Source organism: Lissotriton helveticus, chromosome 4_1 (genome assembly GCF_964261635.1).
Source record: "Lissotriton helveticus chromosome 4_1, aLisHel1.1, whole genome shotgun sequence".
Taxonomy (NCBI): domain Eukaryota; kingdom Metazoa; phylum Chordata; class Amphibia; order Caudata; family Salamandridae; genus Lissotriton; species Lissotriton helveticus.
Window position 1 is genome coordinate 793,489,980 of NC_136063.1, and position 18,702 is coordinate 793,508,681.

Sequence of the window (18,702 nt, forward strand, 5' to 3'; positions counted from 1 at the left end):
GTGCCCAGAAGGCATTAAAGAGCATGAAAGTCACTTAGGGTTTAGAAGACAAGTCTGTTCAATATTAAAGTGGGCTTTAGGCAAACTTAAAGTTTTTTTAGCACAACTGTCATGTATTTTAAGTTGCTCTTGTTAACTAGACAGTAAAGGAATGTTTCCACACCCTGCATCAGTTTGTATTCTACACTAGCTGTGGATCTATTCTGCAGGTATAAGCGGTTTTGCATGTTTCCTCATCGGAAGAACTGAAGAGATACAACAGATGCACCTTATGTATGCTTTGTGAAATTAGATTGAAAGCATCTTGTGTGAAAAAGTAAAAATATATATCTGACACTTCATTACCTACAAGTGAAAAACTAAGAAGAGGCAGTCCTACCTTTATAAGGGGAGGTACTAGTGAAGTGTCTTAACAGCCTCACTACCAATAGAATGTGATTTCTCAAAGGAAAGAGATAGCTCTTCTTGGGCATGACCAATGCAGGTAAAGAGTGGGAGTCTGGAAGGGGGAAGTCTGGAAAAAACCTCTACGTCAGCAAATACACCCTGTGACTAAGCGAGAAGGTAATGGAGTGGGATTGGGTGCCGTTGACAGGACCTTAGTCCTTCCACAGAGATGAGGAAACCAATTAAATCAACATCCCTACTTCAACAAAGTTTCTACCTACATCTTCTTACACAGAAACTGAAATATATGTTTCCTGAAGAAGGGAAGGTTTCTAAAGAGGAAATAAAGTAATAAACCTATCTGAAGATGTAATGGCTATACATTCCGGCCTGCCCAAGGAAAAGCCTACAGTGGCACTTGGGCTAATAGTTTTAATGATAACTTCACAAAATTGTCTATCCATTAAAGCATGCGGAAAATGAAAGGCATTTACTTTTCCATACTCTGAAAAGAGAAGTCCAGAAGATCTTCTCTAGCATCTAGTTACAGTACCTGGAGAAACTTAAGTTCAATAACATTTTTTCACTACCTTGATAATATGAGAGACAGAAAGATTCTGATTCACTGTGTTTTCCCCTTTTATAGGTGTTGCAATCTTTTTATGGTTTCCAATCCAGGGTTAAACCTTATGTTTAGTGCTTTTGTAAAGTTTACTTTTTTATACATATATTTCTTTTTTTTCTTTCTATTTGCTATTACAGCAAATGTTTGGGCAATCATTACTTTTTGTGGTTTTATTGGTTGTAGGGGCTGTGTTTAATTTGTTATAAATTACATGGAATTCGTCTGGATTTATTTTGAATAGGGAGGTGGCATACACTGGCTGGGGTATGCTGCCGTTAGTAGGCTGATGTTTGTTAGGCTGTAGTCACAACAGTTATATGTAGATGCTATACGTTTATATTATGTTTACAAAATACAGGTCAAGGGTGGCTGCTTTGCAGAATATTTTTTAAATCCAATCAAGATGTCAGACAACTAATAGATGCACAGCTCCAAGACTGGGCTAATACTCTTTAGCTGTAAAGTGAGATTAACCATTGCCTTTCTCCCTACACCCGATCAGTATTGGTGGTATATTACAGTCTCTCTTAAAGTAAAGGTCACTTTAAGATCTGCGCTGAAAGACCATTCTGGGTGTTGGGAGAATTTTAGGTGCAGTCAGTGCGTATGTAACTAGGTACGTGTTGAACTATATTTGTAGATGTCACATGATAAAACTCACAAAAATAAAGTTTACATCAATTTCCTGCACCCCCGAAAGGTTCTAAATAATCTGGAAATATTAAATTAAACATTACACGGGGTGCAATAGTTCAGTAAATTGCTACAAATTTAGACGTGCAAGATCAAGAAAATTACAATGTGTTAAGTTTGCATTTAGTTATTCGCAACAAACCAATTCATTCATCTTCCCAATTATGCATGAGCTGTAACTACTTTAAAAAAGATGCCTCTAAAATGATAAAGGATTCAGTAGAGTACCAAACGAATGAAGACAAAGGACCCAAACTATCTCAGCCTACCATTCTTGAAACAAGCATTGCATGAAAGAATAATATTGTCTGCCAACAGTACAAGGCTCCTCCTCATAAAGGTTTATGTTCTCATAGTGATATTTGAAGCTAGTGGGCTTAAGGCAAATTCAAACAGTGACTGAACTCCAGCCGGTGCTTGCATGCATCAGCAACCAAAGCCGCAGAGGCATGATGTAACAAACCACAAATATCTTATGCACCTGGCATCACCTTCTACCACCACAATGCACCTGGATGATGAAGGAAGCAAGCAGCAGCCTCTCCGAACTAAACACCAACATTTCTGTGAAAATGCTAATAATGGCTGTAGCCAATACAGATTGCAGGTGTACCTTAGGGAGGATAAAAGACTGTAAAAGGAGACAAAAGCTGCCAGCACATTTACAGAAGACATTGGAACAGGATTCCCTGCACAGACTTCCAATGCTGAACACATCCATGTACTGCACGTCTCCAAAGATTAGAAAGCAAAAATCAAGGCAGTTTTGAATTTCACTTGATTACCTTGGAGCTGAATGTCTTTGAAAGGGACACATTTAATACATAAGTAATAAGGTATTTAAAGTTTTACTAACTGATACTGTCCCTCCTAAAGTGGGTATGGTGGTAACGGTATGGCATGTGTTTCGAAGTAACGAGGTCATGTCAAAACAAATATTATTGGTTTTTAATATCAAGATTTTACTTAAAACTATATAACAGCGGAGGACTCTAAGGTATGTAATCACAAAGCATCAGAGGTTCTTCACATGCAAAAAAGTTAGCTATCTAGGTAAAAAAAAGCATTGTTCGTATAAGTATCTTAATGATAATCTTACATCCACGTCTGGTCTCTTAAGTAAATCTTCCACTTTTGCAACATCTCCGTTAGCAGAAGCTTTGACCAATTCTTCATTGAGATCCCCAGATTCCTGCGTTTCAAACAACTTTTTCAATAGTTGAGATAAACGTTCTGTGGATACAAAAACACAGTAGCTAGTTTTTCATCAAAATAAAGAATCTGTAAAAATAGAATGCACTACAAACTTGAATATACAACTATATTTTGACAGAGGGTTAATCTTTAAGTAAGACTTAATTTCAAGGTTTGTGGATAATCATGAGGTTATCATTATTAAAATGCAAACGGGAAACATTACTACAGTACAATTAAGAGTTAATCAAGCAAGATATGAGGTCTGCATAGCATGAAATTACAAGGATGATGGATGATTATAAAGTCTCACAGAAGGCTGACTTACTCAAGTGGAGGTCAGTTCCCACAGGCACAGCCATTCAGGAGTATGCTAGCTGCTTTCTTGCACCACTAGGACACCAGGATCATGGTAAATAGTCACCCTCATGACACAGTGTGTTATCTAATGCTTCTAAACTACATACTGAGCAAAGCCAATCTGAAGCTTAACTGACTCAACCAAGGACTCTTCTCCACCAGGAAGACTATTGTTTATGGTTACGTAATCATTTGATGGAGAACATTCAATTCAACTGTCTTAATCTTTCATTTACTTTGGCATTTCTGAACATTAGTATTGGAAGATGACTTCAGGTGGCACACTTGTGCTATATAAACAACCTAAACATATTTGATCTCTGAGGGAGCAACAGTGACAAAAAGAGCATACATGCACATCCTGCTAGCAGCTTAGGAGGAAATTTAGGATCACAAAGTTTCTTATGGTTGGATGTGTTAAATAAGTGGTTTGAGGGATGACATGGGTCAGTTTTACTCTATAACTTAGCTCACATTTCAGCCAGCAATGAGCAGGCCCAAAAATTAGAAATACTTTGTAAATCAAGTTGGGTATATCTGCCTATCAATATATCATGTGTCTGCCCTACACTATACATAAACTTGTCATCTTCCCCCCCATACTCCTGGTTTGAATAGCACAAAATGAAACCAAGACACTTTCACCTTCACAGACACACAAGAACACTCATACTTACTTTCTAGATCTCAGCCAAGATATAAAAAGCAGATCTATCAATGAACTGATCTACGCATCTATGTCCCTTGAGTGGAATGAAGCCAGTCTACAAGGCTTGGCCTGGGCCCTCTATAAACACGAGGCAGAGGTTGTAAAATGACAAATTGGACTAAATTGTAGGATAGCGTAATCAACTCCCATAAGAGCACGACTCTTGCCTTTTTAATGGAAAAAAACCTTATCCAAGGGTTGCTTGCACCACTAATGTGCAGACTAAATGCCAAGTTCAGGAAATCTGATCTCTTAATGAATCCCACACTGAAATCTGTACTCATCTGAAAGTCCCCATAGTTGTATGCATTTAACCTACATCAGCACAGTGTTTGGGAGTATGGAGAAACAAGGGAGTGAGTCCCATTTCCAAGCAAATTCCAGTTTGCTGAAAAATGCCAAATTCTGCTCACATAAACTGACCTGATTCCCTTTGTTTTCGAAAGTGTACAAACCTTCAGAGTCTGAAAGTGCTAGAATGCAGATGCGAGACCATTTAGTAAAATCCTGCAACTACTTGCATGCCAAGAAGGCTTGTTTTTGCTACTTCAGTGGACTGACACAACTAGGATGAAGAAGACCCTTTAGGAGACGCATGAATGTGGAGTGTTAAGAAACATGAATCTGGTCTGGGAGGAATCTTCCAGAAGGGCTTCAATTATTTTCTCAGAAAAGGGGTATTACAGAGAAGACCATTTCTGGTTTTAGATGATCCTTGGGGATTTGGAGAGAAAGTATAGCTTTTAAGTATTAGGATTGAACATGCAAACATTGCCCAACTCAACTTTATGTTAAAAAGACATGCAAATATATATATACAGGCTTTGAAAGTAGAAGTTATAATGAAAGGTATAAATGTATCTTTGGGCTATTCTTGTACCTGCATAGCAGAATAACTTTACTATTTTAAACATCTAAATTTAATAAACTGCTTCTAAAAAAAGCAAACAAAACATACAAAACTGACCTCCCGATGCATTGCTTATAGCGGATCCAGCCGATGCGACTTTAGAGACTGCTGCAGGATTATACGTCCAGGAGGTACCACAAACTTCTACTTTCAGATCGCTGTCTGAATAGATCTGCTGTACTCTGCCAACTTTACCCAGTGTCTGCATTAATGGAAAAAGGTGGGATGCGTAAATTACTGTCTCTGTAATATCTAAGACATACTCTCAATACAGACGACTCAAACTTCAGTGGACCTGTGCAAGATCTAGCTCCCTCATAGATTTACAGTCTCCTCAGGAACAAGAATAGTTTTGGAACACTACAAACGGGGAAGATGCACATGAAGAGCGACAACAGATGCCAGTTACGATTGTTAAAGGTGGCATTCCTGACCACCCCTGCTCAAAAGCAAAGAAATCAGATTGTAAAACAGCAACACTGAAATAAAGCAGTTACTTGTTTATAAATACATGAATATATTAAAGACTGACAAGCTGAGTTGCACCATTGGCTCAAACCCGGCATTATGCATACTTTTTGTAGCATGTCGTGAATGAAGTCAATTAGTTTGCAGATCTCACCCTGAAACCACCACGTGAGTGCAAGACCATATTATGCTGTAATCAGCATGATATGGTGTTTAACTGCCAATGCTGAAAAGCTGTGAACAAAATCAAGCAACAGTTGAGATTCTGACAGGCAAAGGTCAGGTCACTGCAGAAGCAGATGCTATTGCTTCTTCCCACTCTCAAAGAAAATTTATTTAACGTGTCCTTTGTCCTCCAGTAAGGCACTCGATCTCACAACATGACCAAACAAGCATCTACAATGCAATAGTTCTCGCAATTGCGAGTTTTTGAGCTATTGGCATTGTAACTCGCAATGCCTTTTATAAAAAAATAAAAGGCATTGTCATTCATAATACCAATAGTACAAAGTTTTGAAAAAGCAATACCTATTGTATTGCAGAGTGCGGTGTCCATGAAGCAGGCGCAGCGCTCATTATTAAAGTTTAACAGAAAAAAAGAATGAGCGTGGTGTGTCCCTGAAGCGGGCACCGCGCTCATTATTAAAGTTATTAAAAAAAATTCAACCGAGCGCGGTGTCCCTGAAGGAGCACCGGACTCAGTATAAAAGTTAAAAAATAATAATAAACAGAGCAAGGTGTCCCTGAAACAGGCGCCGCGCTCAAGCATGCAAACGCAAAAAGAAAAAGCGCCGCCATTGTCCACATTAGTGTCAATAAACAAAATAGTGCTCACCCATTTATAACGCAGACCATGTTATAAGCCAAGTAAAAGGTCCAGTCCTTATGGGCGGTAGCAAATGCAGACAAGACGGTACCAAGGAGGGACTAACAAGCCTGTTTACGAATCAGAAGCCAGCATTTAAGAAGGACAATGAAACAAGTTAATGACAAATATGAGCGGAGTGTGAGCGGAGCTTCCACTGCATCCTCTATTACAGCATGCCTAGCAGAGCGATCAGCGCATGTGCGCTGCCTCTAGGCTCGACCCAAAAATAGTAACCTATGGTGGTGGTTCCTGTATCACAGTGCTTTGTAGATTTTGGGATGATGTAGAGTCAAGACAGTCTAGCCTGATGCCAGGCTGCAAAGCAAAGAAATCAAGTAAATAGCATGGAATACACAGTGGACCCCGGGGGGGACAGACCAAACCATATACTAAGAAAGTGGTATAAGAGCCATGACTTGTGTCAACACAATGTCCAGAGGATGTAGAAGTGCCGGGGACCCAAAGAACCATCCATGGTGAGTGACTAGGAGCCCCACGAAGATTGTGTGCAGTGTGGAAACACGACCGCGTTCTCAGTACAAATCAACGCGCAAGTCGTGGTTGCAATTTTAAAGATCAGGGACCCTTCCCAGTAGACCCTGAAGAAACCCAGTGGAAGACAGATGGTTGGAATGCCACTCCACCCGTGGATACCCTAGTACCCACGTTACCTACACCAGGGAAGCCGGGTGCATAGATGTGAAATTGTGTCAGAAACCACTGTCAAACCCAATGGAGGACTTAAGGAAATTAACCCAATGGAGGACTTAAGGAAAATTCTACTGCTGGAGAAGGAGAAAGTGTCCGGAGGAATCCGAAGGTGGATTCCATTTGAAGAGTACCTGCAAGCAGAGGTGACAGAGTTTATGTCACTTAGGCGTGACCGGAGACCTGGAAGACGAATGCCCACAAGCAGGGGAGTCAGGGCAAGAACCGAGCAATCAGGTGAGCCCAAAGGATACAAAGGTGACCCGCAACAGTACCCACAGGCTAGAGGCACTGAAGTCGGAAGACAGCCTCGAGGAGCTGACCAAAAGATATAGGCCATGGTGTAAACTATGCGATGTGGCCGAGGATTCAGGTCACTGGAGATGCTTGAAGATGGAGCTATTTTGAGGCCGAAGATCTTGGTGAAAAGAAGCCAACAAGCCTTTGCAACGGCAGGTCGACACTGTGCACAGGGGTTTAGTTCCTGCAGCCACTACGATGGATACTGGCCTCAATCTTGGTGAGAGGGCAGGTCAGGGCAGGCCTCGAGAGCTATGGAGAACTACCACCTGTGTTGCTGAGCCTTTCGGAGTCCGTGGGAGCTCAGGATCAGCAGACCGGTCGGCTTAGTTGTAGTGCCAGCAGATGCAGGGAAGTGACTCCTTTACTCCAAGGGAGATTCCTTCAGGTGTCTTGGATGCCCACAGGCCTTGGAAGGTTCCTGTATGGTGTGCAGGCACAGACGATGCAGCAGACTGGAAGGGAGACTAAGTCAAGCCCAAACAAATTCTAGCGAAGTCCAGAGTGCCCGGACGGTAGAAGTTGAAGTGGTGTCTGAATTTAATCGTGTCTCCCGACAAATCTAGGGACCTACACCCAGGCAAGCCCTTAAGTACCCTAAGGAAAGGGTTGGGACGATTCAGGAGACCCTCCCAGGGGAGGGTTTGGACAGGGGGGAGGTTACTCCCATGTCCTTTGTCTAGTTTCGTGCCAGAGCGGGAGGCAACAGCTCCAAGGACTGGTTTGAACTGGGCAAGCACAGGGACACCAAATGTGCCCCTCATGCAGACTTTCAGGCGTTGGCAAGCGCACCCACCCAGCCCAAATACCCTAAATCCTGTCTGGGAGGTGGTCACACTCCCTGTGACAGGATACCTAGTGTTCTGCCTTCCCCTGCTCGAGTTTGGCTCAGCAGCAGGGGGGCAGAATCATGTCTCTGGTCTGCAGCAGCCATTTTGTGCTGTCAGGATCTAGAAGAGTGGGAGCACTGAGAGCTTATCAGAGGGCTCTTCTTCTAGTGCTTGGAATCATACTGGGTGTATAATTCCAACATCTTGGATAGCATACATGATAGGATTCGTTGAAGCCAATTAATGCAAAACAAAGTAGTCTATATCAGATTCTGGCTTTGCTTTTAACCAACACTTTCAGACATCCAGTTTAGCACCCCATACTTAAAAATCCTTTTGAGGGTAAGGTGATGGTCCAGTAGAGATTTTAGAAAATGTCAACTTGAAATGATTATCAGTACTACTACAGATGGGATTTTTTAAGCACCTAAAAAACTCAAGAAGGCATCTTTCGTTGGATAGGCCTCATAATTCCACTGCCAACTATCAATCAAGCAAAAGAAAAAAAACACCAAGTGAGTAAATAACCCTAAGGACAGTTTCAGTTGAGGAGAAGCTAGCATAAAGTGAAGGCTTGCACACCACTTGGTATTTCAGATTCGATCAGAATGGTCATCAATCCCTTCTAAGTATCTGGGCTCTCGACTTTGCTGAAAAAGTTCACTCAGACTTTTTAAATCCAGACAGCAACCAATCAGGTTAAAAAATCCAACTTGTGACATTATGCTGAGGCGCAAGAGCACACAGATGTGCTTTAATGTGCCATAGAATGGTTTCCTCAACCCCTTTAGCGCAGCATAGAATCCGCCGCGGTGCGGACGTTTCCGTGCGCGGGCGGGGCCCAGTCGGCCAACGGACGTGTGCAGCACTACGGAGGTAGTGCTCGCGACGGCCGTTGGCTGACGCACACATGCAACGGGTTACGGTCAATCTAACACCAGTATATACAAAATTTACATTCTACAACAGATGTTTACATCATTAGCAAACGATGCTATACTAGACCTTTACTTGCTTATTAGTAGACTACAAGAAGTGATGCGCGCCTAGGTTGCTCTCACCAACTGTTGCTCCATATTATCCAGACATGCAATTATAGGTAGTAAAAACAAAATGGACTCCAAGCTCTTTAACATTTCTTGTTGTGGATCCTGCATTACATATATTAATGTGAAAATAATTCACAACACATTTTTATAGATGATTGTTAAATGTAATATTTATGCTGACAACCAACTGTACATCAGACATTCTGGGGTCTACACACCATCCTCATCAATCGAAACCCATAAGATCAAGAAGATTTTCATTGCACTCCAAACACTCACTTACCATTGTATCAATTACTTCTCTTCAGTGTAATTTGAAAGACCCATTACCTCTATTAGAAAATGACTTTTACTTCCAATGAATTACGCCTCGACCCCTACACATTTGAGAGGAAAATATTCAAACGATTGATAATTAACTTGTGCAAATGAAAGGGTATTTTAACTGAGTACCTCCAGTATTTGCAAAGGACACCTAAAACTGCTATCCAATTTGTTTCAAGGAATGGCTGACTTTACTAATGATCCAGTAAATATTTATCTACATACTACATGCATACATATACATCCTCGACTATGAGGCTTTGTCGTCAAATGTGACGGAACTCCCCTGTAAGGCTGATACAATCTCTCACAGTACATTTAGAGCATTTTGAGTTCAAATGTAAGCCAGCAAAGACCTTCCCCTACCTTTGAAACCCTATTCAATTAGATGTACAATAATACTTTCTGAAACTTGGGGTTCGTACACCTTTACAGATTTTGTATATTCAGCAGGTTAATAAAAAAGGTTGCAAGTCTAGGAATAAACAAGGGGACATGGTTAAACTTCAAACACTACAGCAATAGAATGGAGGAGCAGGTCTACACATATTTAGAGTCAAACAAACAGCAATGTTAACTTCATGTAAACACACCCTTCATCATATGGTATCTTCCAAGAAACATATCTATTACACTTACAGGTAACATTGCTTCAGCCCACTCTCCATGACCTCGCTGAAAAAGCTTGATTCGTTCTAAATCGTAGCATATCTGAACAAGGTCTCCCACTTGAAACTGCGACGTCCCTCCTTCTGCACCCTGAGCGGCATCACCACTACGAACCATGTTGGCCTTTGTAAGAACAGCCGGATTAAATGTCCACCTAGGGATAAATGTTTGGTTTGTTAACATTCAACTGAGTCAACTTTATCTTGATGGAATTGAGAGTTCTTTGGAGTATCTGTGCCAAGAGGGCTTTGAAACTCCAGTTTAATTTAAATAATTTAATACAGAAAGAGCCTAACTAATAGCTATCAGAGGTTTACATAACCACTTTAGATTATTACGAGACAATGCACACTATTAAAAAAAGAAAATTAAAAAAAACTTCTTCCACAATACTTCAAATTATTTTAAAAGGATAGGAAGTTTCACACAAATGATAATGCTATGGTGGGAGTATCATGTAGCAATTTGTATCATTCAAGACTAAATCAGGAAGAATCTATGGAAATCCTAACCAGAGTTTCATTATATTCTAATAGACTTTGCTCCGAGGGGGCAAAACTTTTTTTTAAAATGACTAACAGAAAATAAAGAAAACACAATTTACTTTTTACAGAAATCCCTGACTTTACACATTTTTTGCAAACACTGCATCATTAAAAATTGCACAACATTATGCATTTTTCAATAAATGGGATACTGACAAAAAACGTGGAGCTGATCTATTATTTGGGGCCTTATACATACAAACTAAGCAGAATCAGAAATTATCATCAGTGCTGGGGAGAAGAGTGTCTCCTTCCACCAAATTGTTGTTTTTGGCATTATAGAGGGGTGACAGTTATGTATTAAGGTCATAATCCATTGAGGCCCGGGGTGCCTCCACGCTAAGTACTGATGATCACCACCCACCCCTACAAGAAGGCGGATTGGAATGGACAGGTGCAACCTGCTGGACAAAGCCATATACTGGGACACGGACTGTCCAAAGAAAAAACAAAGATTTGGCGTCAGTGGTGCGAGAACTTTAAAATTACCACAGGGCTTGACATGAATGGGTAGAATCAAGTACCTGAATTATATCTTCATCAGTCATTTTTATGTGCTCATGAATATTGTGACAGCCATAATTTGGTAATAGAACGGTAATATTTTAAGGATCTGAGTTTATGCCAACGAAACTAAATGAGTGCAGTTTTATTCTTACCTAGTCCTCTCCCACTCCTAGCTCTTGGAAACTACTTGCAAGCGAAGGATATGGGGTTGACCCAGCAAACATAACCAATAGCATAAAAGTGAAAATTATCAATGACTGCAATGTTCGAATGAGTAACCGTGCTTAAGTTGGGCTCACTAACTGTTCAAGTCCTGCATTGCAGTCATAAAAACACAAGAATCAGGAAGAATCATGAATATGCTAAAAACAAGCATTGGCAAAGCAAATCCGTATTGCCATTGGGACTTATTGTTATTGCTAGTGGTTTTTACCCATGCAGTACAGCATCCCCAATGCCGTGCAGCATGGTTAAAGGAAAATAAAAAAAGGCACTATAATGCGACAGCTGCACCATTTTGTAGGCAGGTGCATCATATATGCATCGCCTACAAAATGACACCAGCGTTTTTTGTGGTTTTTAATCATGATTGGAGGAAGAAGCACAAGGGACTAAGAGGGTGAGAAGCATTACAAAGGATGTGGGTGGGAAGGGACAATGACAATGGGAGAGGGTGGATGAAACAACACGCAAGATCTGTGTATCGGATGCAGTACAGAAGGCAATGGACACAAAGCAACGTAGAGGGTCAGGTGAAGGGAATAGCAAATTGCGAGAGGCCACAATGTGGAGCAGGCAGGGGAGGAGCACATGTGGGGGGTAGAGGTACATGAGGGCAACTGCAACAGAGGGGTTGGGGGACAAGCGCACAAGGGACAAGCGCACAAGTGACAGACGGCAGCATGGAGTGCAGCTGGTGGACAGAAGTACATGAGGATGACACCTAGAAAACTGATGCACTCTCAGGGATTCCTTAATCCAAAATAATAAGATAGTGCTTGAGAAGCAAGCAGTGGAAGAACACAAGTAATGTGTCCATGCTCCAGGGGTGGGACAAACGCAAGAAGAGGAAGAAAAGCATGCACAAGCTAATAAATGAAAAGCAAGCAAGTGGGAGAGACAGTAAAGCCAACTGATGGCTAGCAATGGGTGGGCTCTTTGCTACCGTAAGCTGAAAATCGGTCCTTTTACCAACAGATAGCTTACACTGTCTGGTAGGCTCGACCCAAAAAAGGACCAAACAGTGCAGACTTTGTACTTCCACTAGCGTAGGACGAAGTACATAAACATCACAAAGAAGAATCACCGATGTCAATCTTGAGAAGCTGGAATTGCCAACTAGCTCAATTTTAATACTGTCAAGTTAATAACAGTCTTTTTTTCTGTGATTTTTAACGTCCGAGTAGGCCTATAAACAAAACAACTACCAAAAGAGTCAGCTCCTAACCAAGTACAGAGCAATATCACCTGATTTGCACAGATTAAAAAAATGACTTCAGTAATAAAGAATAAGTGACACAAAAAGCACTTCACCGCTGGAATACTTTTTTTTATATCTTCTGAAGCACAAAAAATTCTGAAGGAACTCAGCCCAGAGTTGCACAACGTTGTAGGCTACTTGAATGGGTTACTAACCTTTGTCTTGTACGTCTAGCACTTCTGCCCACAGTAGGCAGTGGTTCAAATGGCAATTTCACCAATATGGTAAGCTCCATATATAATTTGCAGTGACTGGCATAATTGCTATGGGCAAGTGACCCTGCCTAGTTTGCAGAAGCTTAGTGCAAAACACTGAAAAGTTACATGGCACAGACGTTATCGGACAGTCCAGAAGTAGGGGAAACTAAGGAGGAGGGGTTTGAGGGAAGCAGCAAATGAAAAAAAAAATCCAGAAAAAAATAGAAAGTGAATGAGTCCCACTGAGGTGTGCCTGTATACTCAATACATACTCGGGAGCTCCAGGAGGAGGGAACTCTCAAACAAAAGCAAGGCGAAAGCAGAGTCAATGAAAAGAAAGTTGTAGGAAAGTTCTCCTTTTTTACATGGTCTCCCCCACTTTTTGCCTTATATTCAATGCAATTTTGACAGGAAATGCACTGGGTTCCTTCTAACCAGGTCCCTAGTGCCAGTTCACTTTCCCTAAACTGTGCAATTGCTTCCCCCAGTTGGCAATACCTTTAGTGCCCCCTATAAGTCCCTAGTAAATGGTACCTAGGGCAAGGAGGCTAAAGAGGGTCGGTAAGAGCTGCAGCATGAATTGTGCCACCCTAAGAGACCACTCACCTAACTCATGCAGACTGCCATTGTAGGTTGCGTGTCTTGGTGCAGATACAAATGACAAGTGTCACCCCTTCAGCAGGCCTCACAGCCATAAGGCAGGGTGCATTATACTACATGTGTGGACATATCTGCATGAGCAGAGATGCCCCCATGATGGCCAGTTCAATTAGAGCCAGTACAAGTGACCAGGGAAGCCATTTTAAGTACATGTGGTGGGCACTGGTCAAAAACAGCTACAGGATGGCTTCACTGAAACAATTTGGTATACAAAATCTTATATTAAGATTCCACACTGATTCCAGTGATGGATTTATTAATATATGCACCTGAGGGCACCTTAGAGGTGCCCCCTGAAAACCTACCAACTACTATTTTAACTACTAGTGTGCTGCCTCACTGGTTCTGACCAGCCTGCCCCCACAGACTACTTTGACCCCCAGGGGTGGGGGGCCACGTTCCCAGGAGATCAGGAACAAAGCCTGCTTGGGCAGAGGGTGTTTACACCCCCTACAGCAGGATGGCCTGTAAATTAGCATACCAAGGCAGGTAACTTCAAAGAGCCTGCCACCTTTGGTGAGCAAATCTAGCTTCCCTCAGAGGTGATGCCACCTCCCCTGACCAGGGCCCATTTGGTGCCTGGATAGGTGGGAAAATGAGTAGTCAGGGAAGCGTGTTCACCCTCAGGCTAGTTCCACCCCTAAGGTGGGTTACCTGATGTGGACATGAAATTTAAAATTCTGACATCTTTGTGATGGCAGAATTAGGAACTCTGGGACAGGGTTATGCCCACTTCTCACAGAAAGTGGTCATATAGGGGGTGTAGTTTACTTCAGGTGCAAGCAGCCTATTGGCTACTACCCTACACTAACCTAACAACCATAAATCTAGCATTTTGGGGAGCTCCTGGCACCAGGAAATCACAACCTGCCGACCTAAAAGGAGGACACTGAAGAGCCACAAAAGCAAGAACAGAGGATCAGCGACTACCTGCTGTCCCTGACAATAGCGCCAAAGAAGACTCATCCTGCAGGTGCCTGTGCCTCCAAAAGCCTGGGAGGTCTGTCCCCTTCACCCAAAACTCAGGAACTCCTGTGGAGTAGCGAAGATGCTCCCATGCACCCTGCAGGCATCCCCGAAGAGCTGCAAGGACTCCGGACCGACAAAAACCTGACACCGGAAAGCACCACGGCACCCGTGCCCTCTAGCCAGAGTTTAAGTTTTTGGCCACTATAGGTGTGGCAGGGTATACTCGCTTGCTCACTGCTCCATCAGGATTCAAGCAAGCCGGGCCGATGAGGCTGAAATGCCAGAAACCGGTCCCCGGTAGCTTGTCTCCTTTCTGGTGAAGAATTGGCTTGGTAGTTTGGTCTGCCCTGTTCCCATGATGCACTGGGCCAGGGACAGACTAATTTGCATGTAGCCAGGTTCTGAGCTGGGATGGGGCAGTGAGCTAAATAACGGTGATGGATCAAGCCCTGATCTTTGGACTGGGTAAGAGTGGTCTGCTTAATTCAGACACTCTGTTCATCCCCACCCCCTTTTCTGGACAGAGTTTAAGTGGACCAACGGTGCCAAAGTGGTCCACAGACCATCCAGAGAGGAAGCCCACCTTAGGTTTGTCAACCGTGGACTTCATGACACCACCTGCAGACTCTTTGTCCAGGGACCCTCACCTACAAGTGTCTCTGGTGACAAAAAACGGACACCTTTGCACCCGGCCACCCTGACCCAAGAAGAAAAGGACCAAAGGTGTAACCACACCCTTGAGCATCGCTAGACCCAAGACCCCTTGTTCGTTCAGCTGGACTGATTCCCCGCGTCCCAGCTTGCAGCCTATTTTTGGTCGAACCGTTCCCCACTGTTTTCAACGGGGCACCGGACGCTGTATTGCACCTCTGCACCTAGCCCCCACAGTGCTGCACGAGGTGACCTGTTGGTGCTTCCTTGGACCCTGCCCCATACTCACCTTAAGTCCGGAAGATTGGTCCTGTACGTCACTGTAAAGCACCTGTATGCAGTATATGCCTTTCCTCCATAGGATAACATTACTGCTTCGGAAATTGCACTGATGATTGTTGAAAACATTAAATATTTTTAACCTGAAATTCACTTACCTGATTTTGATGATCTTGGTGCCTAAATATATATAAAGGTATCTGTTATTTTTATAAAACGGTGTGGATCTCCTTATTGACTCATATGCATCATTTATTGACTGTATGTATGTAGCGGATGCCTAACACTCTGCTCCGATAAGGCTAAAGCTGCTCGACCACACTACCCCCTAAGAGAGCACCATGGGATTACTAGAGCAGGACCCTGTCCAAGTATAAGGGGTACCTGCGCAGTATACCTCTTTTTGATATAATATACAAAGAGCCAGCTTCCTATAAAAGTCACTTGCCAATTTTTGAAACGCGGTCTAGATATCTGATGAAGACTGGTTTAGACGTCCAGTAACAAGTTTCCTCAACTTCACCTCTTTAGTGCAAAGAAAAAACATGAGTGACAAAATGTGTTCCCTAGAGTATTTGGAGGTAGTCCTTGCTGAGGCAGAAGGTAAACTACTTTAACAATAAAAGGACGGCCTGAAATAGAGGTCATGTCTAGGCTTGCCATATGTTTAAAACATCAGAGAGTCACATCATTAATTTTAAATGACCTTGAGGATTACATGAGGGAACAAAAAGCATACAGGATCAGAAGACATATAACCAGCGAGAACGCTTCCTCAAGCACACCTGACGCCTGACCGTTATGGCTGCATACTACAGCAGTTTGAATTTTGTTAAGTGGAAAAAGGGTGAATCAGAGCGCTAAAAGCTGGAAGTTCAGCAAACTTGTGTGCCTGTGAAACTTCCCATGAATAGGTGCTTTGCAGGTGGTTTATGTCCTCAAATATAAGATGCTTGCGGCTTGTGAAACTAGAGTCACTACCAGGTACCGGAACGAGACCGCAGATGAGCACCTGAACTAGAACACTCATTGGGTCCTGAAGGAAATCATTTTTGAGTTTGCTAAGAATTTTTCACCCCACTACAATGTCGCTATCAGACAGAGCTTTCAGTTGCCCGCCAACATTTTTAAAAGAATGAATTCATGTGTAGGTCAGTCAATAGTAAGGGAGTTTCCAACAATTCAAGCAGAAAAGGTAGGTGATTACAAAATATTTAAACCAAAAATAGTTGACAGATGCCCTATGAAGGTCAACTATGAGAAATACACTCAAGTCTACAGTTCTTAAATATGGGCACTTTTGGCACAGACCAAGTGAAATGAACCTGCAAACTGACAACAGTATGTGGAATAACACTTTCATGAGAAGATTTATTGGTCTAGTTTCCCCTGAACTCTGGATTGATACACAAGATTAGGCTGCACTGCTAAAAACATAATAGATGTTTTAACCATGCAAGTGAAAGCACGTGGAGTGGTCACAAGATGCTCTCATGCAGGCGCTAACAGACAATTTTATTAAAAGTGGATTAAACTAGGAACCTCGCCTACTGCAGTAATTGATTTCAATTCTTTTTTCAAAGTAAAAAATAAATGCTGCACAAAAGAGATACAGTTGAGAGTGATTTCAAAACTATAACAATCACCACTGCATACCTGTTGCCACTTGGATATTGTACAACAATGTCATGGTCTTCATCGATTCCACATACTGTGCCCGTGGTGGTAAGGGTCTCAAACATGCCATCAGTCCAACCGCCGTGTCCATGCTGCAAGGACTGTACGATCTCCAAGTCAAGATCAATATTAACCAGATCCCCAATCTGCAATCCACCTGGATTTCTGTTACCGTTCTGTTCACCTTCCGATAAATAAGGGACATTTTTATTTATTGTTTATATTTTTTTCTAATATGCACATTCCAGAATTATACATATATTAGTCAATCACAGTTCTAAACATATACAAACAACAATGACTAGTGAAGTACAGTCCTATAAAATGCAGAATGCTATCCAGATAGTTTTGTCCCAGCATTAAAAGTAATAGGTAAGAAATTCACCTTTTAAATTCCCCTAAACTGAAGAGGACCCTTGAATTGAGATACAATTGAACTTCAAGTGAGTTTAAAAAAAAAATCTCATCTTAATTACGTTGATGCTGAACTGTATGGATTTTTATCAAAATGTTTATCGGAACAAAATGAGCAAATGTCACTTTTTGGTAGAGCCTAACAATGAGAAAAAAGTAGTGTATTCCAGTTTGTCCTTGTGATAAAATGTGTTCAGTGCCTTTACCAAAGATGGCAATGCCATTGTTTCTGAACTAGATGTGTCCCTTGCAACACTGCAGCAGAGTTTTAAAAGAACTATAAGTGCACCGGCGTTATCTTCCACTCCTCACCACACTGAAAACAGTGTGAATATACAGCAGAAAAGGACCCAACTTCTCCATTTAGCCCCATTGGCACACCTCGACCCTCCATCATGGCCCTAGTAACATGCACGTCACCTTTATATACCATAGACTGACATTCCTAAGTGTGGGTCTATACACATGTCAATACACCAGGCTGAGGGCCATCAGTGGGGTTTGGTGTGACCCGTTAGTTGATTGGTCTGATGTTTTACAGATCAAATTGTTGTTGTTTTCAATAACAAGGTATTTTCAATATTGCTTGATAATTGTAATATATAAGTTGGGCATCACCCGCTCTGTAACCTTTAAAACGAAGAAAATGTGTTGTGAAAGTAAAGGACCCTTCAATTGTCTGAGAAGGGCCAGTAGGAGGAGTTATCAAAACTGTGCATGTGGGAGAGCTTTATTCCTCTTTAGGTGAACAAGGAAGCATCTGCTCTTTGTCTGGTCAGGTGCTGCTGCCACAAAAATTCAGGAGCAATAACCTGAGCTTCGGGTATCCATTACCTCAGAGTAAGATCTGCAGTGCCTTTACTGGACACTGGGCTGAGCTATAGGGAACTGGGCCCTGAAATATTCTTTTATCTTGCCAGTGTATGAATAGCAGAGACAGGACATGGCACCTTGGAAAACTTTTCCTAAAGATATGCAGATCAAAGAAGTGTTCCTGTACTGTGTACATAAAGAGCACTCTTTGGAGCAAGGCTGGAGTACATAAACTAATGTGAAGTGGTAAATGCTGGGTATATTGACCTTTCTCTTGCTCCTGCATCTTCCAATAGTGGAAACAATTTATTTTCATAGATTATATATTAAGTAGCATATTTACTACAGTTAGACAGAATACCTTCACTTTCTTGCTACTTTACCCATTGCTTGCTATTTATTCTGCCATCTCTTAT

The 18,702-nt window shown here is 42.0% G+C and overlaps 1 protein-coding gene across 1 annotated transcript in view; it reads right to left on the reverse strand.

Annotated features, from left to right (window-relative positions):
• MIB1 (MIB E3 ubiquitin protein ligase 1) overlaps positions 1-18,702 on the reverse strand; it is a 347,133-nt gene that overhangs the window by 175,020 nt on the left and 153,411 nt on the right. Inside the window, exons 6-9 of the mRNA XM_078687432.1 lie at positions 17,039-17,243; positions 10,065-10,248; positions 4,936-5,080; positions 2,805-2,938 (exon numbers count right to left, since the gene is read on the reverse strand). Coding sequence (XP_078543558.1) covers positions 2,805-2,938; positions 4,936-5,080; positions 10,065-10,248; positions 17,039-17,243 — 668 coding nt within the window. The remainder of the gene's footprint in view (positions 1-2,804; positions 2,939-4,935; positions 5,081-10,064; positions 10,249-17,038; positions 17,244-18,702) is intronic.